The 27,769-nt window shown below is 36.8% G+C and overlaps 1 protein-coding gene across 2 annotated transcripts in view; it reads right to left on the bottom strand.

Annotated features, from left to right (window-relative positions):
* BBS9 (Bardet-Biedl syndrome 9) overlaps window positions 1-27,769 on the bottom strand; it is a 272,490-nt gene that overhangs the window by 126,207 nt on the left and 118,514 nt on the right. For both annotated transcript variants that reach the window (XM_071561393.1, XM_071561394.1), the window contains exons 20-21: window positions 23,905-24,087; window positions 9,178-9,400 (exon numbers count right to left, since the gene is read on the bottom strand). In XM_071561393.1, the coding sequence (XP_071417494.1) occupies window positions 9,178-9,400; window positions 23,905-24,087 (406 nt within the window). The remainder of the gene's footprint in view (window positions 1-9,177; window positions 9,401-23,904; window positions 24,088-27,769) is intronic.

Genomic DNA, 27,769 nt, shown 5'->3' with positions numbered 1-27,769 from the left:
CAATGTCTTACCATTGTTTACATAATCCCAGAAATTTAACCACTTGGAGAACTATCACTTGAGTCCTTTTGAGGATGACAAAAGTTGACCAAATGAATTTAAATTAAAGACCACCTCAGACATTCTTGCTTGCTTTCTCCCCCTGTCTGATATTCAGATTTTGATTTTTAAATGCCCTCACCTAAACCATGCCAGAGGATTTAAGAACAGGCAGCAATGTATCATTAAACTCACCACAATCTATTCATCTGCACTCTGTGTTTTAACAGTGAGACACCTGAAGCCAGCTGTGGGCACAAACTGTGGCACAGGACTGCAAGTCGTACTTGAGCTCTGTTTAAACACAGGTACTATGGTATGACCTTGGGAAAGTCACTTATTTTCTGTATAGTTCAATTTTCCTTTCTGCATAAATAAATGAGCAAAGCGACTAAAACAATAGAAATAACAGTTTTAAAGAGTAAAGTAACTTGCAATGGAAAGAAGTTACAAAGAGTAAAGTTCCCTGCCAGAGAGCCAAACAATCAAATTTCTGACTCCACTAAACTGCTCTTAAGCTTTTCTTGAGCAACCACAAAATCTTGTTGCTGTAAGCTCTCCCAAAATTCTCCCTAATGATTTGCTACTCCCCTTCCTTTTCACTAAATCTGCTTTATCGGGCAAGGGACATATTTTAGTCTCAAAAATAGAATGCAAATAATTTATTGAAAATGTTTGATACATTACTATTTGCTTATTTCTAGGCTTTTATATTAAGACAGAATTGCTCAACATGAACAGCTGAAAATTTTCTGCAAAAATATTTTAAACATGGAGAACTAGAAGCCAAATTAAAGTTGCAGCATTGTATTATGCTCCATTAGATCCCACATCATGTCTCATGGTTAGCTGGCACAACACAATTTAACAGGAGCACATGACAATGCTACAAAGGCTGTAAGAGTTACAGCAACTTCTCTGTTCTTATAATTCTTATGTGATTACCATCTACAATTAGCTGGAGAGAAGGAAGTTATGTTTGAACTGGCACAGCATCTCAGCCGAGCAGAGCTGCCCAAATTGGACACAGCAGTGCACAATAATTATGCTGTTTACAGATTTAGTTTCTGCTACGCCTTTGTCAAACCTTGTTAAAATCTTCTTGCCTGACAGACCCACACCAGTGCCACAGGGTTTCCTCTGCAGTTGCTGCTTTGGGCCATCCAGGTTTGACATCTGACCAGGAAAAGTGTCTTCCTACCCTTTTGTTGCTGCCTCTCCCTGTCAGTCACTCACTCCCTTGGGTGGCCAGTGACAGGGTGACCTGCTCCAGCCATCTCAGGGAAGGAACTGCACAGAGTTGCAAGGACATCAAAGGGCACAGTATGGAGAAGGAAAACAGCCTAATGTAGAAAGGACAAATACAGAAAACGATTATGGAAAACCAAATGTCTGTTTCCCTTCAGGCAGTACGAAAAATACAGAAATTTTGAAAAACCTTATACAGTGATGATGGATTTGTTTGGGTTTCAATGAAAGCAGTTCAGAAGTTCCCATAGAGTAACCTTTACCTGGCTATGGGAACCCTGCCTTGCACAGGCAAAAGAGAAAAGAACATGTGCTTGCTAAAATGGAAACACACATTAACTTTCCAAACAGATAAATACAAGTTTTGAGCACTTAAGAAAATGAAGAATAATAAATGCCATACTTCAGTGATACACAGTTATACCTCAGATATATATTAAACAGATTTAGAGACAGATGTAGTCTCTTGTTACATCATCTCATATATTAAAACAATACTTTTTCACTACTAATAAACAACCCACTTCCTGGTGGAATCGGTCTTCAAGGTATCCAACTGATCAACCTGTATGATTCTAAGGAAGTCAGAAAAGATGAGTTAGAGTTTTCCTTGCAACAGTTAAAGTCACTAATTTCCAATTTCATATTTAAGGGGCTGAGCTAACAAATCCACAGGAATGAAATGGCATGTTTTGTATGTTGTAAAAGCCACTGGGTACATCTAAGAAAGAAGTCCTAGCAAACTGACTTTCTATGAGAAATAAGCACCATTATTAAGGTTTAGATCCTGAGCTCACAAACACTCACCAACATCTCTTGGATGCTTTTGCAAAAGTTACTACAATGGAAACAAGTGGGGAATAGTGGAAACAAATAAGGAACTCTATGAAAAAGATGGAGAAAATGCTGAATCTAATTTGGTTCGTGACAGTTCCCACTGACCTCAGTGGACTCCCAGCCATTACCCAGTACTGACCAGTGTTCAGGTCTACAAAATCCTTGCAAGTGCTTGCAGTAAGCTCTGTGGATGCTTTTCCTTACACAGATTTAACAAGCAGTGCTCAAAAGCTTTATGAATACCCAATATACTGAAACTAAATTAAGACAAAAATACACCTAAAAGAATTATTTGAAGGGTTGCTAAAGGAAAACCAAAAAGCAGTTTAATATTTTATTGCTACAGAAAACATATGGAAAATACCTTAAGTGAGACTCACACTTCATAACGGACCATAGTCTTCTGCAAAAATAAACTACACTGACTTGCGTCTCATCTATGAGGAAAAGAAAACGTATTTTTATATCTTTCTTTGCACCAATATGGGGGGCCATCAAAGATGTCAATGCACCACGATCTCAGACTCCCAATACTCAGAAAGATTTCCAATCATGCCCTGTCAGCCTCAAATGACTGACCATATTTCATCATAGTTCAAAAGCCTTGTCTAGTCCTCAGTGCTGACTTGTGCCTGTGCCCTCTTCAGGCTGCTTGAAATTTAAACTACACAATTCTAACTTCTCCAGGGGAAAAAAATCATGGGAATCTGAACACAAATGGCAGCCACTTCATTTTTCAAGATATTCTGCATTAAAGTCCACACAAAGTTTGAGAATACCTGACATATGCTGCATGTTCCCCTAATGACAAATGAAGAGTTGATAATTAATGGTGTAAAGGAGGAATTTGCAAATACAATCCTAATTTTTCAGACCAAACAATTACTAGTCTTTCTTTACACTACACTCCCTGTACTAAGAACTTTGCAGCAATGTTTATGTCTAATTCTTATATATAAATTAATATTCCTCTTCCAGGAGCTCAAGTCCACATGTTTTTCCAATTAGTACTAACATTCTCAAGTTTAATAGCATGTAAACAGAGAGTTCCTTAAGGAATATGACACATTCTGTTGCATCCCAGTTTCCCAGTGAGGAACAGAGCTTTCAAATGGACTATTCCCTCACAGATATCACTACAGGATTTTGAAAAGAAGTTTTTAAAAGCTTATGCAAGAAAAAAAAACCTAGAAAAACTTTTGTCTTCTAAAGCATTACTATATATTCTAGTTGCATATATATATATATATTTATTATGGTGAGGAACATCATCTTTAAAGTTTGCATTTACTCATAATCTAAATGATAAAAACATGATTACGTAAAGCAGAATTATAATCAACTTGATAAATTGAACAATGAATACAAAGTATCAAGTCAAGTAAACACTGCCATGCTTCTTCTGTTTAAATACAGAACAGGAAACATCTGGTTAGGCCACAAATTTGTAGAAAATGGTCTTGAAATGGAAATGGGGCAGAGTAGAGCAGGGTATACACCCCTGCTACAGAACAAAGGAAAAGCATTCCATTTTGGAAAACAAACAGTAAGAACTGAAAATCATCATGAAAAGGCTGAGATAATTCAGTCACAATTAGCATAAAACTTACTGAAGGAATGTACTATTATATTACAAAGTTTTAAGCAATTAAAGAACATAATTAATTGTCATTTCCATCTCCAATATTCACAAAAAACTGTTTGATTTGCAGGAAAAACAACATATATTAAACATTATGAAAACCTTCCAACAAGGACTCTAAGCTACCATAAAAGCTACCAAGAGATATTGTTTCACCTTGTTTGAGGTGTTTAAGGGTTCAGATAAACTTCATCCCTGATGCTCTGGACACATTAACCCCATTGCAACACAGAGGGGAAAACTAGAAGGGCAGTTGGATTGACTTTTAGCTCCAACATTATATAAATTTTAAATATTACACAAAACTATCGGTAAATCACATTTCCCGGATGCAAACCATTCCTCCTTTTCCTTATAATTGCAGTTCTAAAGATTCAGTCAACCTGGGGATATGACAATCTTTGGCATTTCACTGCATCGATTTCAGTGATGCAGATCAGTAAATGACTTTGAGGTTAAATAATAGTCTCTCTGCTGCTCCAGCTACATTCAACTATGCAAGGAAATCATGCTCAAGCACTGTAAAAAGATCTCCTAACAAAACAAAGAGGAAAAAAATTACTAAACTCCAGTTAAAAAAAAAAGTAGAAGAAAAAGGATTGTAAAGAAAAATGAAGTCCTAATTTAAAATTAAAAATACTTGCTTGAACAAAGCCTTGAACTGATTCAAGTGCCACTGGCACATCACATCAAGAGCTAATATAGGAAAAGCAGGATCACATTCCAGCTGAGATACCCGAAACACGGGTGAAGCAACATTGCCAACAGAGCTCCTATCAGACTGACACTTAAACAAGTCTTCAAAGAGCCACAGCTAATACTGATTATAGTTTAAAAAGCAATCCTGAAAAACACATGGATATTACACAAGACCATTGAAAACTGCCGAATTAACTCACTGCAGGTCATTGGGATTTGTGCTATTAATTCTCACACCCATTAAACTCGATACATGACGACCTGGGTGGCCCAAATCACCTTTCCCAGCACTTCCCTGGCACTGACCCGCACTTGGGGTTGGCACCACTCCCTTAAGCCCCTCACCATTCCCCTCATCCAGCTGTTTATGCACTGCCAAAGGCAACACAGTGCACGATAGAGCCCAATGTGGCTTACAGTTATAATCGTATTTAGCCAATGATTCTGATTAACTTTTAATCACTCATATAAAAACATCTTACATACTGGAAAACTATCATGCCCCTCCCCAAACTTCTCTTTATTTTTTCCTCACAAGAAACAAAAAGCAAAATTGCTTCCATCACTTATAATTTTTGAGCTCTTCTCTGAACTCTATTTAATTGGTCTAGGTTTTTCTTAAATTGTGTTCCCCTCTGAATCTTTCTCATGAAGAAATGAAAGAAATATCCATATCTCCTCTCTGGAAGCCATATGACTACATCCCAGAGTTGGACTCCACCTTTAATGGGATCACAGTGCTGGCTTTTATTCAGTTGCTGGTTCACCATAACACCCCTGAGCCTATTCTACGGCAACACTGCTTCAGGAACCATTTCTCAAATTTCAGTTTGCCACAGTCTTACTTGCCAGAGTCCTTGGCACTTGTCTCATCTGAAAACCCTCTTACTAACTTCAGGCCCTTCCTCTAATTTATCAAGATCAGCACTATTTTTCTTTCAATATGCCTGAAACTACTGCACGCTTGTTGCAAACCCACATTTTTAACATTCATGCCCGTGTGCCACCACTGAAGCCATTAAAGAACACAATGAACACAATCAGAGCCAGCAGGAACCATGGCCTACCTCTGACAGATACTCTTGAATTAATTACAAATACTGACAACTACTTTTGATGGCATCTTTCAAACAGTTGCACACTTAAAAATAATCATCAGCTTTTCAATGTGGTTTAAAGCAATTTCTCCCGATTTTAGGGTACACCATCTTGAACATATTAAATATAATTTCTAGAAAATGAGTCTACTGTTACAGTGCTGCAATGCCAAAAGGGTCAACTTTAAAACAAATTTTTAATAGTTGGTTGCTATGGAAAAAAGAAGTTTCTACCATTAAGAAATGGAACGGGTTTAAGAAAAAGTGGCATTGAATGAAATTCTCCAGCTAATGACAACTTCAGTACTGAACAATTATGGGACCATCTCTGGCTTAGCTTGGAGTTTAAACATCCTGCAGAATTTTCCCCTACATTAACATTCAGTATTTAGCCATAAATCCTCAGATACAAACACAATTCTCCATCTTCCTCTCCACATACAGTTCTACCTCATTCATCTCTACCTATTCCTGTTCTCTCCTTTAAGGACTGAGAGAAGTTCCTCTATTTTCTAGGCATTATCAAAGAGATCTTTATCAACAGCATAATTAACTAATTTGCATACTGGTTTCCCTATATAAGGCATCATTTTCATTTTCTTCTTGGTGTAGACAGAACAGGCTTTTTAGTCGTAATCAACAGTAGGGAAACTTCCAGGTTGTCCCCACTAACTGCTCTGTTTTCACACTGAGGAATGGTCTTGGGCACATGAACTCATTTCATGTAGCTAAATTTCACCTGGCAAATGAATCCCAGGAGTGCACCTAGAGGTCTCTGGCTGCTGATGGAGAACCAGGACATCAGACAGGCACAGAGCTAGTTCTGAAACTCAAAGTCATGTTTCCAGCCTCAGCTACAGCTCCCTGCAGATCTGCTCCTAACAGACCACACTCCTTGCCAGAGTAGAGATAGCTACAGAAAACCCAAACAGGTGACAAGACAAACATTTAAAAAGCACCAGTAAACCCTTTATTCTCCAAAAGAAAAAAAATGCTCTAAGTTTTCTCCAGTGAGCTCAAACACACACTCAACAGTTTCAAATCATACAGCACATCCTGCTGGAGAGTAAATACTTAAATACTGTGCCATCTGAGCATTTGGCACAAGTATTTACCCCTAATCACTGAACATTCTGTATTGGAAGGGACCCACAAGGATCATGGAGTCCAGCTCTTCAGTGAATGGCCCATGATGGGACCAAACCCACCACCTTGGTGTTTTTGCACCACGTTCCAACCAACTGAACTATCTCAGTGTCAATGAGCCAGTCCTGTGACTAAAGATAAAATTTCTTATTTACGAGCTCTTTCAAAAACAATATTCTCTCAACAGTTGAGTAAATACATAAGCCTTTTATCAAGCCTTCAGGCTGAACTGTTAATGAAAATAAGAAAGTTGCCTTAGGTTTTATGATTTCTTTATATGTTGCCTTTTTGTGACACTCTGAAGTGTTAGTCTAATTAGGTCATAATTTGATTCTTAATTAGGTGATTTGATATTCAAAAGGGCTACACATTAGAGTCAGTGATTTTAAAAGTAAAATGATTTATTTTAAAATCTGCATTTGGTTTATAGGTTTTCATTCATTTTAATGTTAATTATGGCCAGAGGGTATTTCAAGCACAGCTAGAACAGTTTATGTTGGGTGTGATGCTGCTACACCAGGTCTCACCCAGTTCCTTACAGGTACCCAATTTTTCACTGTTCATTATGTAAAATGGTAATGCTGGTCCCACATACCAGTAACACATGACTAACAGCCTACAGTCAAATACTTCATGTTTTTCTTGGAATGTACTTCTTCCTTGTTTTAAGGTAATATAACTGTCTACCTGTACAGCAGTAAAAATTATTCTTTACATGTCACTCATGCCTCCTTGGTATTATTTTGGCCTCATGGAGTAGAAAACAGTGGGTTTAACATTTTTGAAGATTTTAGTCTTTGTATACATGATGTGGAGAGCATGATCGAACCCTTTCCCAAGGTCCTTCATCAAGAATAAGACTTCTTTCTAAGTTTTCCCAATTTTTACAGATTTTACTCTTTTCCTAACAGAATTATTCATAATCAAATTGCAGTTCCCTGAACTCAGTAACACTAATCAACTGAACAGGCAGAAGTGAATTTCTTTGCTAAATCAGTTCACCTTATTAGCATAGGTGGAAAAAGATGAACTGCAGCTATTTACACCTCTTCAGAGTTCTTTGATGGAAAAATAATGGTTATATAATCAAAGGTCAACAAAAGAAATGCCTTTTACACATACTTCAGTCTTGCAAAAGAATACAAACAAAAATTTCTAAAACTAATATGACACTTGTTTTGCCTCACTTCTTCACATCACCTGATTGTGAGTCTGCTTCCAGATACGGGAATAGCGTTAACACTAAAAAATTATGTATATATAATTTGTGCCACTGCATAGTCACAGCCATTTTACCATGATCTTTTCCAGTAGCACACACAAAGGAGGGCTGCACATACCAATAACAAGGACTTTGGAGTTGCTGAAACATTGTACAGGCCATTCATGTTAAATGGGAATTTAGTTATTCCTTCAAAGTACTGGTAATCAAGATAATGCCCAACTCCAAACTTTATCAAAAACAATACCCATGAAGCCAAAATAACAAACTCCCAACTTTAAGCACAAACTATACATACAATATATACCTTTCCCTATAGATGTGAAAACTGCTGTAGGGGAAGGAATCATTGAGGTCAAAGACCATGGTCTTATTATGTGTTTTAGGAGTGTATGAAGCTGAATGAACAGCCAATCCAAACTTAGACCAGAAAGCCAGGAAAAAATACCTGTTTCCAAGTCAGCAGGAGTATCTGATGTTTACTGAGAGACTATCTGTTTCACTAGAGGAAAAAGCCAGGAAGAAAATGTCTGTGACAGTGCAAAGATGCTAAACTTAAGACTCAGCAGAAAAAGCGTGGCTTTGCTCCCACTATTATTATAAAACAGAAATATAAAAAAACACATGAATAAAACTTCCTTTAAAAATGGTAATTCCATAACATTAATCTATATCATTGTGCATTGTGAAATCTTGCTCCCTCTCTTCTATATGAGAAATATTATTCAACACATACTTAAATTAGTTTCATCTTCAATTTCATGCTTTCTGTGAGATCATCCAGCAAACTAATACTTTCTAAAGCTGCAGATTTTTTTCCTCTTGTGTTATCATTACTTCATAATTGCCATAAAGCCACTAATGTAATCATAATCATTTATCTATCAAGACAGCAGGACTTTTCACTCCTTTATTCAGCCCATTAGAAACATATAAAGATATGCACGCAATAAAAAGTGCAAAGAAATAAGTGATAAGACTTTTAGAGGATAAAGATGACTATGTGGGGTTCATTTGCTGCATTATGTGCACATTGTAGAAGACCAACAATAAGCGATTAAATTGAAAAAAATTCAGATTTAAAATCATCTTATTACCCAAGTCATTCTACTGGTCTGCAACGAAAACAGTGTTTGGTTTCCACAACCAAAGAAAAACAAACTGCCAAGAAAATAAAACATGCAAAACTTTTAGTTTTGATATGCACATGGATATTTTGAGTTCCAAAGGTGTCCTTCCAACCTTACCTGGCAGGACAGCAGCTTGCTGGGTGGCTGAGTCTGTGCTCAGTGAAAGGCGACCACCTTTGGCCAGTCTGTCACAGAAGAGGGTGATGTTCTTCTTCAGCCTGCTGGTATCTTTGGGCATGCTCAGCTGGCTGCTGAGAGTCAGGGCCTGCTCCTTGGAGCTCTTTGACAAACAAGTTCTTAACAAGTAAGAAACTGCAGCATCCACAGTTTCTTCCCAGCCCTGCGTTAAAGGAAAGGAAGTTAAATAAAATTAGGTGAACTGTAATATGATATAGCATATTAAAAATAAAGTAACAAAACACAGACTGAGAATTTTCAAATTATACTGATAGATAAAATATAATCTGGGGGTTAGTGTCATGAACACCCAACTTCAACTTCTACAAGCAAGAGCTGAAAAAACAAACTTGTTTCAATATCAAGATTGACAGAGAAATCTAATTTCAATAATAATAGTACACAGACAGGATGTGATATAACAGTTAAATTCAGTATTAATAACTGAAAACTAGACTTTCCTGGTTGTGCCATTTAGAATTAAGAACAGAATGGAGATTTAAATAAAAACATTATACATAGTGTATGACATTGTAATGAAGATATACCAAGGCCAGGAAGAACAAAAAAAAAGCGTAGATTCTTGGAATGACATCTAATATTCTGATAACACACCCATAGCAGAGGACATCATGACTGCAACCCAAAGCTGCAGATACTCAGTGCCCAGGTACCAGCTTTGATACCCACAGCATGGGCACAGCTGTGTCAGTGCTGTGATGAACAGGGACTTCGATTTTAGCACAAAGTCAAGCTGTTCACATTTCTGAAAAAAACAGCTTAGGTATCACTTCAATTAAAATAAGCAGCTACCTATGGAAAAGCTTTTAGGAGAAAAAGATATATTCAGTGTCATATTCATTGTACATATTTCTACAAAATAAAATGCTAACTTCTGCAAATCACACTCAGTAAAAACAAGAAGGTTTCTTTTCATGAGGCACCTCGGAAAGCACATTTCAAACTTAACTTCAAGTCTGTAACTTGTACTGTGGTTTTCAGTGAAACAAACAGACCAAAAGATGTTCCTTTAAGAAAGAATCCTGGATAGCAGAAGTCTTATTATTTGTGACAAGGTTATTAGGTTAATGCATAAAATCTAAAATATAACATCTATCTCATTTTTCCAGCATGAAATGCAGATTGACTCCTCTTGATACATTCTGAAATCTTAAATTACACTCTGTGATGAGACCATATGATTAATGCAAAGCATCTAAAATGAACCTGCAAGACACTCACAAAGCCTGCTCATGACAATCTTACAGAGCTTGGATAGTCTTCTGGTTTTTAAGCTCTTTCTCATTATGCGTTCTACTTGATTGAAAACACTCAGCTGCACAGCAAAATCACCTTCCTATCTGAATTTCCCTACTTGCTAAGTGCAACATTTGAAAGAATGATGGTGTCAACCCTGCCATAGTCCACTGACAAGCAAATAAGGTTAATGAATTTCTTTAATTAAATACATATGGCTTTTGTGAGGGGTACTACTTTTAACATAGAGAAGCAAAGGCCACCCTTCTTGACCTTGTTAAATTCCTAAGAACAGATCCAGGTCAGATGCTCACTAGTGGTCAAGTACATCAGTAAGACCACACAGTCATATGTACCTCAACCTTATCCAAACATGCACCATACTTAGTGTCCTTAAAATGTGCTCTATTCTATAAAATACTTGTATTTTGCAGAGGAACAGGATCACCTGGTGAGGTTTTTTTTACTCATCGTTTGCCTTTCCTAACCTCAGAAAGACGATGACATTAACCTACTATCTTACCAGGATTTACCACCCCCTAAAATAATGTAAATTAGAAAAATCATGTCAATCAATCAATCAGTGCTGTGGTAGCTTAACATTTTTCAAATATTCTAAAAAGAGTCCATTAGAGTGTGATGCATCCACTGACCTGTGATGGTGACAGGAAATCATCCATTCTATAGCCAATTTAAAGAGGTTAATGAGCTGGTAAATGCTGTCTACATTCCCACATACTGGGCAATGAAACTCAATACGTACAAAGCACCAAAAACAGCCAAGCCAGGCACTCCTAATTATACTACAAATCATGAAAAATACGATAACATAAACATAAGAATCTTAAGTTTCACCAAAAGACAAAGAAACATGTGATTAACTGGTGTCAGCATACAGTAGCCAAGAAGCTGGCCAGTATGTCTGTGCAAATAAGTTGTAAAAATGCAGGCAAAAGAAGCATTTCAATAAAAGCATTGAAATACAAGCTAACAAAAGTCAGGAAATTAAAAGTGGCTAGAATTCTGTCCTTGGCTCACATAGGTATGTTTTACTTTGTACCATAGCCTTAACATTTTCCAACCCTTGTTCTTGTATTTAATTTCCATGTAAAACTGGTTTCTCAGTAGACCATAAAACTATCTTCTCCAATTCAAGGTCTGTTGACCTGCTAAGTCCAGTCGAATCCAAAGCAGCCTTTGTGATAGTGAAAGAGTATACAAAAGCTACATCCAAATGAAAAAAGAAAAAAGGGATGAAAAACTGTTGAGGTGATTTTACACAACTCAGAATTAACAGCTGCAAACAGGGCTGCATTTGTCAGCAATTTTTATCGGTACAAGGGGAGAACTGAAGGAACAAGAAGAATTCTTCACTCTTTACACATTAAAAAAGCTGAGATGTTTGAAAATGAAAGTGTTCTAGTCTACAGTCCACACTGCAGAAGGATTCTACAGCCACAGTTGTAATATTCACTTATGGCTTCCTGTGCAGCATTCTGCATATTTGAGGTCTGACAGGAACACCTTCACCGTGAGAGGGATCCCAGCAATCCATCACTGTGTGCCGTGACTGCCACAACAAATGAGATGCAAGGCTCACAGAGAGAGGCATTATTGAACCATTCAGAGCCTTCCTATAATTGAAAGAGATATAAAAACACATAATTCATCAATTTTGCTTTTTCACTGGCAAAGATTGGGCTTCATACTTTGCACATACACAATTTTTCTCTTGTAGGTAATAGGTAGAGATGGGCACTTTCTTTTTACCACATCACACACATTGCAGGAGTCTGAACACTAAATGTGATACTAGAATGACTAAGATTATAGTAATACACATCACTTATATTCCACACAAACTATTATTAAGCCATCCCTAAAGATTCCCAGGTGTCATGGCATATCTGAGTGTGACCATAATTACACATTCAATCTCACTTTGGCATAAGGCTTCATATAGAGAAGCTAATTTTTAGGAAGATTTTTTGGTTGTACTATTTGCAGAACAAGAAAAAACCCCTCCAAAATTATGTTCCCTGCAGGGTAAATGACTAATCCACTGTTATTCTAAAATTCCAGACAATAATACTGGAGGCATTTCCAGCATGGGAGATGTCATGCTGCAAATCAGCTGTCAGGCTGTAGCAAAATACAAATGTGAGGAATGTGGTTGTGAGAGAGGTCTGAGTGTTGGGAGGCACAGCATTGCAGCCTGGCATTTGGTGAGACTCCACCATTAGGAGCTTAGCTGGTCAACAGACAAGGTCACCTGGACACAGAGAGGGGCAGGACTTGAAAGGAGAATTTCAAAGGAGGATTGTTGTTGTTAGGACACATAAGGCAGACATATATGTAGGGAGAAATGTGGGACAGGGCCTGTTCTCAGATTTGATAGGTTTACTCATGTAGTGTAGCTTCTCAACACATTTATGCAGTTAGTATAATTTAGAGATCTACAAATGAATAATATTTGTCTTAAGTGCAAATAAATCAGTCTAATAGAGTACCAGTCAAGCTTGAACAAGATTGTTCCTAAGTTGGTTCATAAGCCAGATATATATTTGATTCTGTATTTTTTATCTTGAAAGCCTTTATCATTATTAATAATATTCCCAAGGCAACAGCCATTTTTGAGCTGCCTATGATGGAGTGACAATCAGGACAGTTCTAGAAGAATTCAAATGCAATGTGGAACATACTGCAAAAACTATGGAAAATCGGTGCAAGCTAAATTATTGGAATTCTTAATAGCTATTAACTCAGGAATTTGCCTGGCTGTTATGTTATCTCTTGATTTTAGATGTAATAGTGATTTCATCAGCTCTCAGAAACGCTAGAATACTTGAAAGCTCACCATAGGGAATGACAATCTTGGCATTTTTGCTTATCCAAACCATCAAATAAGAGCTTTCTATATCTGAAAGCATTGCACACACTAATTCACAAGAAACACCAGCCATGTGTGTCTCAACATTTTGCTTTTAAAGTCATTAAAACAAAATAATGTCTCACACACACAATCCACTAATCCACAGCTACTGAACTGGCAGCCTCCAACACAAGCACAGATAATTTAGCAAATTTTGCCCAGAATTCACTGCCATCCTAAGCCATATTCCTCAAACATTTAAAGTGCTTCTGACTGATTTGTCTCCAAGAGGATGTAACAGACACAGCAGATGTGAAATAGCCATGCAGCCCTTGCCTGTGCTGCCAGACATGGAAATGGCAAACTCCTTGTAGTGACCCTGAAAAATTACTGCTAAAAATGAATTGATATTGCACTTAGGAGCCCTTTCAAAAAGAATAAAACAAAAGGAAAAGCCAAGCAAAAAGACTGGATATCTATATAACACTCAGAAAAAAACACAGGAAAATATTAGTGAAGTCTTAATGTATTAAATTTGAACTGTGTCAACAGACCACATTTTTTTAAGAAAAAGTGTTTTAAGAAAAAATTCTTATTGGTTGAAGAATTATCCTTGTAACACTATAAAACCAATTTTCTCTAACACAGTTCATTAGAAACACTAGTCACAGATTATTCTAGAATCTTCTACAATTCACTTTTGTATAAAAAAAACAAAACTCAAAACCTCCATATATTTGAAAAACAAAAGTGTAACTGGAACACCTCAAAAACAAGGACATAGCAAAGTCCTACAGACTAGTGAAACTCAAGTATGATGAAAATCCAGACAAATTACTCAATCTGAAATCCATTATAAGCCTATTAAGTGCCTAAGAAGGACATTTGTATTGAGCACACAATAAAAAAGCACTAACTGAAATTCAAATAATAATCCTGCTCTCCCTAGTTATATCTTTCTTTAAATCAAATACAGTAATTAATGTTCATAATATTAACTGATCAGATTTTTATTTCTATTGGCATTTAAAATAATTCAGTTCTAGCAGGAATTTGCAGACTGACGAAAACAGTATCAAAGTCAGGATATAGTTGAACATCAAAGACAAGGTGAGAGACAGAACAACCAAATGAAAAAAATGAATTAAGACATAGTTCTAGAGGAATAGTTTGAAGCAGTAGGGGAATCAATTTCATTTTAAATCAAGTAAAGAATTTGATGCAGAAAACAATCTTCACTTGTGAGACTGTTCTCTGAAGTCAACCTACATTATAGGCACTATAGACATTCAAATCTTACTTAGCAAACTTATCTAGTTCAAACAAATTACAATATACTTCAAACACAAAGCATAGAAGCCAAACAAAGGATAAAAGATAATGCAAAACCCAGAGAAGTTCAAGGCAACATCTTGATAACTCTGACCACAGTGTGTCATCTCTGGAGCAATCTCTGAGCACATCCTGAGCAATCAAGCTCTGCACAAATCCTGACACAACAGAGATTTAAGGTGTGAAAGTTTAAAGAGTCTCTGAACAACAAAAAATAGAAGCGTACAGAAATGAATCAAGACTTATACAGGCAACTGGATGAGATCTCTAGAGTATTTATTGAACTGGTTCCAGTACAGCACAACAGACCTGTGCAGAGCGATTTCACAGTAAGTGTTCACACACCAATCTTCAAGCTACTTCAGAGCATCTAATTCAAATATTAATCTCTTACAATTTGGGACCAATAGACTGCAGATATCAGCTTTAGAAAAAAGCCTTTGTGAATAAGGTGGGTTTATTTAAAAGTCTGTCACAGGCACACTTGTCACTGCAGAGCCATACTGTGATCGCCTGCCACAACAGAAACAGCAACTTATTTTTGCATTGAAGAGATAATTTATTTAACAGAAAGCCCAGCAGCATAAACAACTCTCTGCAAGAACTTCTCATTTTGAGTCCTAATTGGTAAACATATGTTAACATCCTATGGCAACTTCACCTCAGAAAAATCTATGACAGATTCTTTCCTGCAAAGTACACTTGCCATTTAAGAGTTGCTCTGGCATTTCTGTCCTCTGAAGCTCAATTCCCAAACCACCAATTAAATATTATTCTGCATTAAATATAAGTGTAGTTTCTTATGGATTTTATTTTATGGACATTTAACTTTAAAACAAGATTTGCTAAAGTCTCCTATAATGTCTTCAGGTATGGAAGTAAAGCTAAAAATGCATATGGCCTAGTAATCAAAATTGTGTTTTTAAAAATATCTTATAGAATGCAATATTATTCTTTTAGGAATGGTGCTCCTAAATTAATATGTTAGCAAGAATCTTATGGAAAAATCATAATGCATGAGAGCAGTATTAAAGCAGTGGGTGTTTCAGAAATCCAGCAAATTGAGCATTACTAAACAAAGGTTCTGAAAGCTGCATCTATCAAGATGATGTCCTCTATCATTCAAGATTTTAATATATTTTTCAAGTCCAACTCAGAAGAAAGTCCTGCTCACAGAAACAAATTATGATTATCAGCACTTGTAGGGTTTTGTGTATTAATGGAACAACTGGTAACGTGATTAGAGAGTGTTTCACCTGTAAGGCAGCAAAACTCCAGGTGGGGCTCACAGTCATATTATTTCTACAGCTGCTTAACTCTTCCATGCTTCTGAGTTTAGCTGCTTCATCAAAAATGATATACCAGTGTGACTACAGATGATGGTTTTATTAGCTATTCCATTAAAATTTCATCTCTGTCTGCTGTAGCCAAATTTCCACGTGGGCTGCATCATTTTGCATTGGATGCTCTTCATCTGCACAAAAAACTTTCCAAATTAGGTTAGAATTAGAGTAGATCACCAGTTCTCTTCTTGACAAGGAATGGATCTTTGTATCACCCAGCTCTTCTTTCAAATTGCCTCATATCTAAAAACTGGAGCAATACAGAGTGTGTCCTAACACCATTTTTTTGTTTTGGGTTTTTTTCTGGACAACAGAGGGTTTTTAAGAGCAAGTGAGAAGGAGAGAAAAGAGCACATTTTTTCAACAGATAAATTCTACCTATGTAACTGCAGAGTTACTCCTCCAGTAATGCTTATTTGTTGTACTAGAAATGCATCCTGGCTGGAATAGTGAAAGTTCAAACACTTCATGGGCTTCTATAGAAGCTATTCCTGAATCCTGAATTTTTGAGGTATTTTCGTCATCTTGCCATTAACAAAAAAAACCTTCCATCTGAAAAAAAATGACTATTCTAAAAACCAAGGTATAAAAAGCAAGTGAGGGTTTGGGGTTTTTTTCTGGGATATTGTAACAAGATCAAAGTTTCAGATGACATCATTGTGTGATATCTGCATCTGTCTGTGCCTACCTGATGACAGGTTATCTTAGTAAATTCCAGTAGGGAGATTACACAGCAGCACAGCATGTGACCAATAGCTGTGGGTTATCTAATAATGACCAAAAAATGCTACATTACAATTGCAACTTAGAACCATAAACAACCACCACCACCTTCAGAGCCAAAAGCAGTCACAGCATAACTGGTTCTCTCCACTCCTCTGTCATTCCCTCAAAACAAAGATTAGTTTAGTGATTAGATCTTGATACACCCTCCCAAAGACATTTCTGATTGTCAGATCTAAGGGAAATGATGAATTTAGCTGCCTATCCTTGTCATATGTGGAATATAAATAGAATTACTGGGAGTAACTCATTTTCTCAGAAAATGCCATGATATACGGTTAGATACAATGCTACTAACCTAGCCCTAGAGTATGATAAAAATATCACAGCTTTGAAATGATGTGAGACAATCAAATAACAAAACCAGCAGCAAATATGCAATTTTTAATTCTATAAACTCTGCCCTATTATTAATAAAAAGGTCATAGACTAATGGTGCTGAAACATACGCCTTGTTTCAGTATTTATATAATTTCAGCAGAATTTTACAATCAATCATAAATCACATTAAATTTCTAAAACACTGGTACAATACTGCTCAATGTATAGATTCATAGAATAACAGAATGTTTTGGGAAGGGATTTTAAAGATCACCTAGTTCCAACACCTTTACCATACGCAGAGATACTTTTCACCAGACCAGACTGCTCAAAGCCCCATCCAGCCTTGTCCTGAACACTTCAGGGATGGGGAATCCACAGCCTCTCTGGACAGTCACCCTTCTTACAGTAAAGAATTTGTTCCTAATTTCTAACCTAAATTTACCCCCTCAGCTTAAGGCCCTTTCCCCTTGACCTAATACTATGTGCCCTCCTGAAAATCCCTCTCTATCCTTCTTGTAAGCCCTTTTTGGTACTGGAAGGCTGCATAGTAAGAATCTGCAGATCTTTCAATTAGGACACAATATCAAGGGAATTCTCCACTGACAATAAACTTCTTTAAAAGAAAAAGCCAAAGACAGAGCCGCTGATTATGTATATTGAGTGTTAAGACCCTTTGGTGAACAACCCTGCTGTAATCACTGTAATGCATCACTCTTGTCATTAAGCAGTTTAGATGACAACTGATCTGAACTCCTGGTATGCAGCACATACTCAGTAATTACTACTACACTAAAATAGCTCTTTGTACCTGAACTAGACAGATTACCCTAACAAAGAGAAAGTTTAGAGGTCCCCACCATAATATCACATAGAGAAAGACATCTGATAACAGAAGCTTATTTAATTTATCAAACAAAAGATGTGTCTCTTGGGACAACTGCAGTACTTTGCAGGGTCTCCAAATGAGTTTAAAAGGAGGTGATATATGCTGGAAGCAAATTAATCACAGCAGAACACAGTTCTGCCTTGACTAATTTACACCAAGAAATGAGATCCCCGAGTAGGCTTCTGCTCACAACAGAGACAGCCCACTGAAGATTAACTTCAGTACCTCCAATACTGGCAGAAAAAAAATAAGGAGTTGGCTCAAGTTAAAAACAAAATTAATTCTCAAAACTTCTTAATTAAAATATAGCTAACCAACAGATACATCAGACTCTCCATTAGCATAAGATTTATACCGAGGCTCAATCACTAATCCTTCTGTCCACCTGCTCATATGAGGAGCAACTGAGGGAGCTGGGGTTGTTTAGGCTGGAGAAAAAAAGGCTCAGGAAAGACCTTATTGCTCTCTACAACTACCTGAAAGGAGACTGTAGTGAGGTGGGGGTCACTCTCTTCTCCCAGGCAACAAGTGACAGGACCAGACGTCACAGCCTCAAGCTGTACCAGGGGAGGTTCAGGTTGGACATGAGGAAGAATGTCCTCACTGAAGGGGTGGTCAGGCACTGGCACAGCAGGTGATGGAGTCACCATCCCTGGAGGTGTTCAGGAAATGACTGGATGTGGCACTGGATGTCTAGTTGACAAGGTGGTGTTTGGTCAAAGATTGGACACTGATCTTGGAGGTCTTTTCCAACCTTAATGATTCTATGATTCTGGATACCTCTGGTGTAGTCTGGCCCTCTCCAAAGCAGGCCTGCAGCAGAGCACTGATAACTTCCACATCAAAACACACTATCAAAAAAGGCTGGTACTTGAACCATGGTGTCACATCTCTCATACTCCAGCTGGGTCACACACACATGCCTGAGTAAGAGATCCAGGCACCACTACTCCACTTTTGACCCTTCTCCCCCATACTGGACTTTGCCGGTCCAGGGAGGAGTGGGAATCTCATTCCTTAAACCTTCCTCATCTCACTTGACAATCTTACATTGCCCTGAACCAAAACTAAACTTCAAGCTGACCAACCTTTTTTACTTCCAAATCATGGGGTTTATGGGTAAAGCTTAAAGCTACTTTCTTTTACTTTGTGTGATTAAAGAGTTAAAACTCACTAGCTTTTTTACCCACACACACACTTTTTTTAGACTTAGATGCTTCACTGTACAAGAACAGTTTTTCTGAATTGTTCTGTTGTATGGTCTTGATTCAAATAGGAGGATGACTTATAAATTAGTTTTGACTTTTAAAAGAAGATACTCAATGTCATTCAATGTAAAGTAATTTTCCCTGCTGGAAAAAAGGCAACAAATTTAATGTGCTTGTCCCTCTAAAACTACTTATTTTCAGATGTATTATCCACTTTGTTTCCAGAAAGAAGAGGGGGAATAAATATAATGTATCTGCTGTAAACTTGATCTTGTTTGCAGAAATATAGAACATAGTTATATGGAGAACTGGCTCCAAGTTACCAGTCACTAATGCTCACTACACTTTGTGTTGATTTTGGAGTTTCTTTTGTTGGTTAATTGAGTTGGGGGTTGGGTTTTTTGTTTTGTTTAAGAAAATGTTTAAGTATTTACAAAATACCAAAAGATAATTTGTACTGGCCTATGGCAAACAAGAAAATGTGAAATATTTCAGCCTATTTTAATATATTTTAGTCCGCTAGACAGTCACAACTTTCATTTTAAATGTGGATACAGTGAGAAGTTGGTTACAGTGACAAGTGGAGTATAGGAAATATGAGGCACAAAAAACCTAATTCCAGATATATTTTACTGTGATCAAGATCTATGTTGAATTACAAGAATTAGTGAAAGTGACAATTTCCAATAAATTATAAGAATTGGGGTTCATAAAAATTACTCTTGCCAAAGATGTAATTACCAGCTCAAAGCTTCAAAAGCACTAAACATTAATGGAAAACGAAGAAAACTTTGGGTATTGTCAGTTGTGACAGAATTAAGCCTGCTGGAATTACAGAAATAACCTTATCTTTGATTTTGAGAACTTCAACTCACTAAAGGATCTTTCCACAAAAGGGTATTTTCTACCTTTCTCAAGAACTCTACAGTAAATCCCACCTGCCATCATGCACAGAACCTAACAGGCTATGTAGGCTTTCCCAAATGATCTTTTCTTTTCCTCATGATTTACATTGAGATCATCATCTTATAGAAAGCACAGACACTTTTGACAGTAACTCCTACCACTTTTACCAGGCACCTCACGATTTTCTTCGGACATCATTTCTTTTCAATGTTGCCTTAGAGTATATTTTTCAACTTTATCTAATCAACATTGTGAAGTGGTAACTTTATAGTCTCTAACACAAGTTAATTACACTAAATCATAGAGTCACATAAAATATGCATTTCACCCTTAGGCATATTTTCCTTCCAAATTACAACTTCAATAAAAAATTAAGACCTAATACAGACATTTACTTGGTTTGTAGGATCACAGACAGAGATGGAAATGTACCTCCTCAATGCCAGTTTAAAGGTATTCCTATTGACTACAGCATCACAAATGTGACTGTGACAGGAAACGGATGATTCTGACCAATGAAGCACCTGTATGTCATTATTTGGTAACATCACAAGAACTATGAAAATATTTATTCTTCAGTACAGCTACTGTTGATGGCTCTACCACCAAGGGTCCTCCATCAGTTTTAAAGTCAGAATGTTAGTGTGGACAGACACTTTTTCCCTTTGTAACATCCTAAACAAAGAAAGCATTAATAGCCTAATGATCAGACACATGAGCCATCAGTTCATGCAGACACCATGCAACCATTTTATCAAAACTACCCCATGCAGCATGAACCCTTTGAACCCTCTAAATTAGCCTGGACAAATTCCCTCCTTTCCCAAACGGATTTCCTATTGCAAACATCACAAATGCAGCATTTTTCAAACATCTTTTTCCATCCATAAAACCCAGCTTGGGAAAGTATAATCACTGGAAAACACCCCCTAACATTTCCTTGAATTTTTTTATCATTATTTCAGACTTTATAATACTTCAAATTGCTGTCATCCCCTGAAATATGCTAATAACAAATATGTTAGTCTTGCAGAACAGTGACTGACTTTCCTGAAAAAAGTGAATTGCGTAATGAAATCTATTGTATTTTATTCACATTATTTTGATGATCACGTACTCTTTTGTCTCCAAAAGCATCCTAAAATATTTTTCTACCATATATTTCAACAGAAAAACATGAGACTCGAAACCAGTATACATCTGAAAGTACAGTTAGCATGGAGCTGTAACACTGTGCTCTGGAACAGTGACAATCTACAGTCCCATATTTTGAATTGAACAAAACTGCAGCTAACTTTCATGCAAATATGATTAATTTGTATTGCTTTGGCACCACTTTCTCATTTCATCAATAGCAGAAGAATTAGCTCATTTATCCCACCAAGACCTGAGAGATCTCATTCAATTGCTGGTGTTACACTTCCACAACTATGCAGAAGTCATGAAAGCATCACAGAAAAAGGAGAATGTCCTTGTATTTCTAACACTGAACAAGATCAACCCTTTCAGACAGTTTATTCAGAGCAATCCTATTTAGGTGCTAGTTAGAACTTTACTGCCAGAAATAAAATATGATGCCAAATATCTGTTACTCCCCAAAAATATGCAAGTTTGCAAGATTACTCCCACTATATCTTTGTAGAAAAGAAAAATCCAAATTTTTTATGTTCTTAGACAAAAATTTTGCAGCTATGGGAACACAAAATGCCACTTTCATATTTCCTAAATATCTAAGTGAATTGATTGCCAGGTCTAGAAAACAAGATACAATCTGTTCTAAATGAAATGGCATGTATGAGAATAATGTTGATGTTATGGTCAAAGAAGCATTTCTTTTTATGGTAACAGTATATTCCAAACATTTCCCTTTTATTAAAAAAACACTTCCATAGTTTAATGCTCACAGGGCAGAAAATGCTCTGGAGATGTAGACTGCATCCAAACAGTCTTCCAACACATTCCCTCAGAACAGAAATACAACAAACCATTGTGCAGAATTGTTTGAAGAGTAAATAAAAATTCTTCAGAGCACTTTCTTTCACCAGTGTTCCACCCGACTGCTTGCAAGGAAACCTGAACACAGGGTAGGAGCTTCTGTCTGTAAACACCACTGGTATGTCAGATTTCCCCATTCCCTGTCCAAGCTCCTCAAATTACATTCAGATTTCTGTGATAGCATAACAACTTCAATATGGCACGTAATCCAGGATTTTGTAAAGGTTTCATTTCCATTTCCACCTCCAGTTATTGTTGGTTTACATTTTTCATCCTGACTGCTCTGCAGGATACACATCCTTAAATATTTATGTGAAGTCTCACAGATTTAACATGGAATATTGGTGACTACTATATTAAAACCACACCAAGATACATGAAGTGATATCCTGTGTTATAGGACACACAACAAATTTGACCATATTGAATCAAAACACGTGCCAAAGCGACGCAATTCCTGACAGCAAAATAAAGGAGTCATGCAAAAAATTGTTGTTTGGGCTTTTAGGAGATTCATAGGACCTTCCCTTCAATCCATTCATGGGAATGAATACTCCTCAGTTGCAAAGCTTGATTTTCCCAGTTTACATGAGAACTAAATCGAAAACAAATCTCAATAAAACTGGGGGAGTTTGCCTGCAATGAGTCAATGTCATGTAAAATGCCAAAACACCTTTTGCCCCCCAGGTGGAAATGGCAGATGATCCTAAATTCAGTTGGAACCCAATACAAGCTTTCTAAAAGGCCACAAACCACTCTTAAGTATTCTGAGTATGCACCAAAATCTGGATTCATTGTAGAGAGCATGAAAATTAAAACCAAAATGTACTTAAGGTAATTCTTATTTTTTATTCCCCAGAAGTCACTTGTGAGAGGTTATGCACTGCACTTCAAAGTTCAGAAGCCTAAAATAAAGTGTTGAGATGTATTAATGCCAGAGTTTATTTCTCTTCTAACTGTGGCAAACTATTTTTAAGCACTTTATTCTGGAATCCAGTAAGAAAACTAAACTTGAAACTAACTGGGGATCAACTCTTAATTAAGTTGAGCACATTGCTTAATTCAGCTAAAGCAGTGTCTAACTGGGGACCTTAGGCATGGACAGAATACAGCATTATTTTTCTTCACAGACCATTCTCCAAATTTTGCACACAATCTCACATGGTCACACTTGTTAAATCAGAGCAGAATTTGCAAGATATCTACACAATACTGGACTATGTAGACAATGGTTTGGAGAATACAAGGACCTTATCTACACACAGTATTTTCTTTGGACAACTTTCAACCATTATATAAACTACTGTAAAAACACTGAGGGCAAAGTATGGCAAATGCTCAATAGATGAAATACACTGTATTTTTACTCTCTGTACATGTCTATATCTTACATTTCTATTGAAATGAGTGCATGCACATTATATGGCATTTAGATTACAGTCTTTAAAAAGTGAGGGTATTCTGCTTGTGCTAACAACTGGACAGAAGGTAAAATCAGCTGAATATGTGTGAGACTCCTACTTCACTTGTTATGGAAACATTAAGCACAATTTATCTGGTAATGAAACATTCTAAAATCTACTCCTACTTTTCCACTTTCCTGTGAAATTAAGGTAGTTTGCATCAAACATTAAACTTAATAAAGCCACTTAAATTACTTCAAAGGACAGTCTTCAGTAAAGGGCAGGGGAAAATATGCAAATTTAAGGGCTTAAAGCTCTATGAATGAGTGTTTTTCAAGTAGCTCTTACAGATTCTTACCAGCTCTTGTGTATCTTCTGCTAATGGCAAAAACGTAGCTTCCAGAATAGCAACTTGATCAGTGCTGAGCTTCTGCCACAAACTAATCAGCATAATCACCAGATGGGTGGCACTTTTCAACTTTGTGAATGCCTGCAACATGTTGGCTTGATTTTCTTCTGCTGCATCTGCTAAAGCTATTACCTGCAAAAATTACAAACATCTGTTAAATATAATTTTACCATCCGTGAACACTCAACACTGAAATTACCTTTGGCACACCCTTGTTTTCCTTTAGAAGATCCTGAGGAATTCTGTTTTCCATAAACACAAACCATAGAGCATTAAATGAGTTATCACTTATCTAGATTTCTCTCTTGCATACCCAAAGCAATTTCAAGTCCATATGGCAACAGGATTAAACTACTACAATCATTGTAGAAAGGATTTTGTTTAGACCATATTTTTAAGGCATTCCTAAAATTGATCCCCATCATATCACATAATACATGGCAACAAACTTTCAGGTTTACACCACACAAGGCACTAAACTCCATATGACCAGCAACCCTACTGTATTAATGAAAACCAACACATTGCAATTAAAAGTGCACTATATAATTATTTCCACAGGAACATAACTGCCATCTGTTATTTCATTAACTCTTGTGTCTCTCCATGTCTTGCCCTGGAGTTGCTTCAGCTTTTATGCCAAAATGCAAACATTATGGATCATGTATATGAAGGCAATACCACTCTAAGTGCCAGACACTGTGAAAGAATTTTCAAAATCAAATAACAGATTCACTTGGAATATGGTAAAACAGTTTTGCTGAGTACTTCAAGATGGGGAAAGGCAGAAGAGCTATTATAAAGATATTCTACTCAGCTCAGTAATAACTTGTCATTGTGTATAATAACAGCATTACAAAAAGAGTTATTTTGAAAAATACTGCTATAAATGTCTTCTGTCTTGAAATACAACATTTATACATTTTCCATCACTGGTGAAAAGTGAAGATGACAGTGATTTCAACAGGCAATTGCTCTGATGTCAATATGACGAGATTTTCCATGGTATTTGCACTGAATTACTTGAAGTAAAGCGAAGGAACAAAGGTTAGGGGTTTATCCTGGGGGAGCACAACTTCAGAGATCTGTTCTTGTGCCTGCCACTACATCTTCGTGTTGCCCCAGTAATACTTGGTTTACAGAAGCACTGATTGTCATTTAAATCAACACAAAGCACCTCCTTCCACCACTTTCTCTTTCTGTTTGTTTATCTACAGGATGGGACAATGGGTGCTTGACTGCGGTGTTAAAAAGCCTCACAGAAAGGCTGTTTAAAGTGTAATTAGTATTGCAACAGAATTTACCAAGTAAAACTTGCAGAGCCTGAGCCATTAGCATTCGGCAACAGCGGGGAAATGAAAATACTATATGATGCATCTTCAGCAGGGAAAGAAAGCCAACCAGCTGTTAGCATTTGGTGGAGGAAAAATATTTTTAATCTGCAACGCTGGCATTAGAGATGTGTGTGTGTTCCCTCCAAACTCCCATGTGACTGGGAAGATAAAGAAAACAGAATTTTAGGGAACCATAAATATGAAACATTTCAAACAAAATGTGTTGATAGTTTTTGTTTTAGATTTTAAAATGTAATGTTTCCAAATAAAACGGAGAACCCACAGGACACTCCTGAGTCCAAACAATACATAAATCAGAGCCAAGTATCAAAACAAACAAACAAAAAAGCCCAGCTAACCAAGCGAAGAAGAGCTGAGAAATGAATCCCAAGTAGTGAAAACCAACGTGACACACTTTGGTTAGAGAAGAGTAACGATTTCACCACATCACCTGCTGTATTTGTGTTGGCAGGCAGTTTGCTCTGACCAAACCATTGATGTTTTCCACACCTTGTGCTCTACACAAGGTGAAGTTCCACATTGCTGTCACTTTTCAGCAGTTGTGGGTGACAAAGCCACGTGACAAGCACAGCACTGTGGCATCCCACATCAGCTGCACCTCACCCCTGGAACCAGGAATTGCAGGAACTGTGCAGCTTCACCTTTCTGAGCAGACAGGCAGCAGCAGGAAAATCTTCCTCAGCCTAACAGGGGCCTTCAAATATCTCATCACTTTTCCTGTCTAATACACAATTGAAAATTTTGGGAAGATCAATGAATGAAGATGAATTTAACATGCTGATGCATGTGCTCATTCACTTGTATGCTTCCTGTAGCACATTACTGAATGGGATAGCACAATCCAGCATTCCTGGAATCTGGACTAAGGGCAAGCCACCTATTCTATTATGGATGATGCTCAGATCATCTCAGTTTTGCAGAAGACACTGGCAAACACAGTTGCACTTGTATGACAACTGCCTGAACCCACTTAGACAACAAAGGCCAAGGCCACGTTCCAGACCGAGTCATTCATAAATTCCTAGGTGGTCTCTCACTATGTGCTGTATTTCCACTGACACTCTACTCCACAATTCAAAAGCATAAATTGCATCAAGAGAACTTACACGGCCTTTCACCTTAAGGATCTTTCAGTTTAGAATATGCTTTGTTCATTTTATAACCATGAACAAAGGAGATGCTCAGCTTTTCGTAGGCTATAGATGTAAAACAAATATCCCAGTGCTCCCAAACAATACCTCATGTACCAAGTCAACAACTTTTTTTGAAAGCAGTTTCATAAAAAACTCTAAAAAGTTCAAGTCTTCAAAAAGTTTGTCCTTGGCACAAAATTCTCACACATAATAGTGCAAGATAAATATCATGTCAGTGATAGACCTAAGTTTCTAAAGGAGAGGTGCAGTCTTTGGGAGCATTGCAGGTCACTAAATCATACAGCAATTAAATTTTTAGATAACTGAATATATACAAGTTCTACTTTACACTTGCAGACAAAACAAGGAGGGAAAAAATATGTCTAAGTACTAATTATTCTGTTAACAGACGAAGAAATTACCCGATATAGTTTTCTGAGATCTCAAATATCCAGGACAAGACAATATTAATTACCATACCATAATGCAGGCATGCACAGTGATGGTAATTTTTAAAAAGCCAACACCACAAACAGAAGGAAGGTGATCAAAACAGCATAGTTAGAAATATGCTGAGACTTGAAAGCCAAAGTAACACTGAAAGCAGCTGGAAGATACCTTGGCAATACTGGTTACACAGTAAATACTTGATAGGAGGGGGGGGGGAAATTTTCCTGAGTAAAATTACTCTAAAAATCTCTATAAATTTTAGAAGTGTTCTGGTGCTCCTTATTCAAACACTTGCAGAATTTAAGGATGACTAAGTTCCAAAAACATGACATGCATATTTTGAATTATTTGATTTTCACCTGAACAATATCTTTAATTATATTTCACAACAGTTGAAGAAGATAAAGAATCTGTGCCCTTTGCAATCTGAGATCATAATCTTTTCAGACTCAGTCATGGTTTGTCCCAATTTTATTTTCAATTCTCACAGTAGTTGTTCAATCTGTTTAAGATCTATTTTTCAATCTTTCTAAATATGTATATTTTTTTTAAAAAAAAAGAAAACCTCTCCCCGTTTCACTTTGCCACAGGATAGGTAGGAGAATACATTGCAACTGGCAGTCTCAAGTGTAACTTACATACAAAAATCTTAGACCAGCTAGTAACTATCAAGTAAAAACTCCATCTATATTGTGTAAGACCTATCATTGCCTATTTAATATTTTTCTTCTTCTGTAATATCACAAAGCTTTTAAATAAAAAAAATAAAAATTAAGGTTTTCAACCTTTCATTCTAAAAAGTAATGAAAGAAAGGAAAGTGTCTGATGCAGGAATATTTGAGAGATACTGAAATGGTTTGGAAGGACAGTGTTGAA

The sequence above is a fragment of the Pithys albifrons genome, chromosome 7 (genome assembly GCF_047495875.1).
Source record: "Pithys albifrons albifrons isolate INPA30051 chromosome 7, PitAlb_v1, whole genome shotgun sequence".
Taxonomy (NCBI): Eukaryota; Metazoa; Chordata; class Aves; order Passeriformes; family Thamnophilidae; genus Pithys; species Pithys albifrons.
Note: the sequence above shows the minus strand (reverse complement) of the source record. Positions and strands in the feature narration are given on the sequence as shown.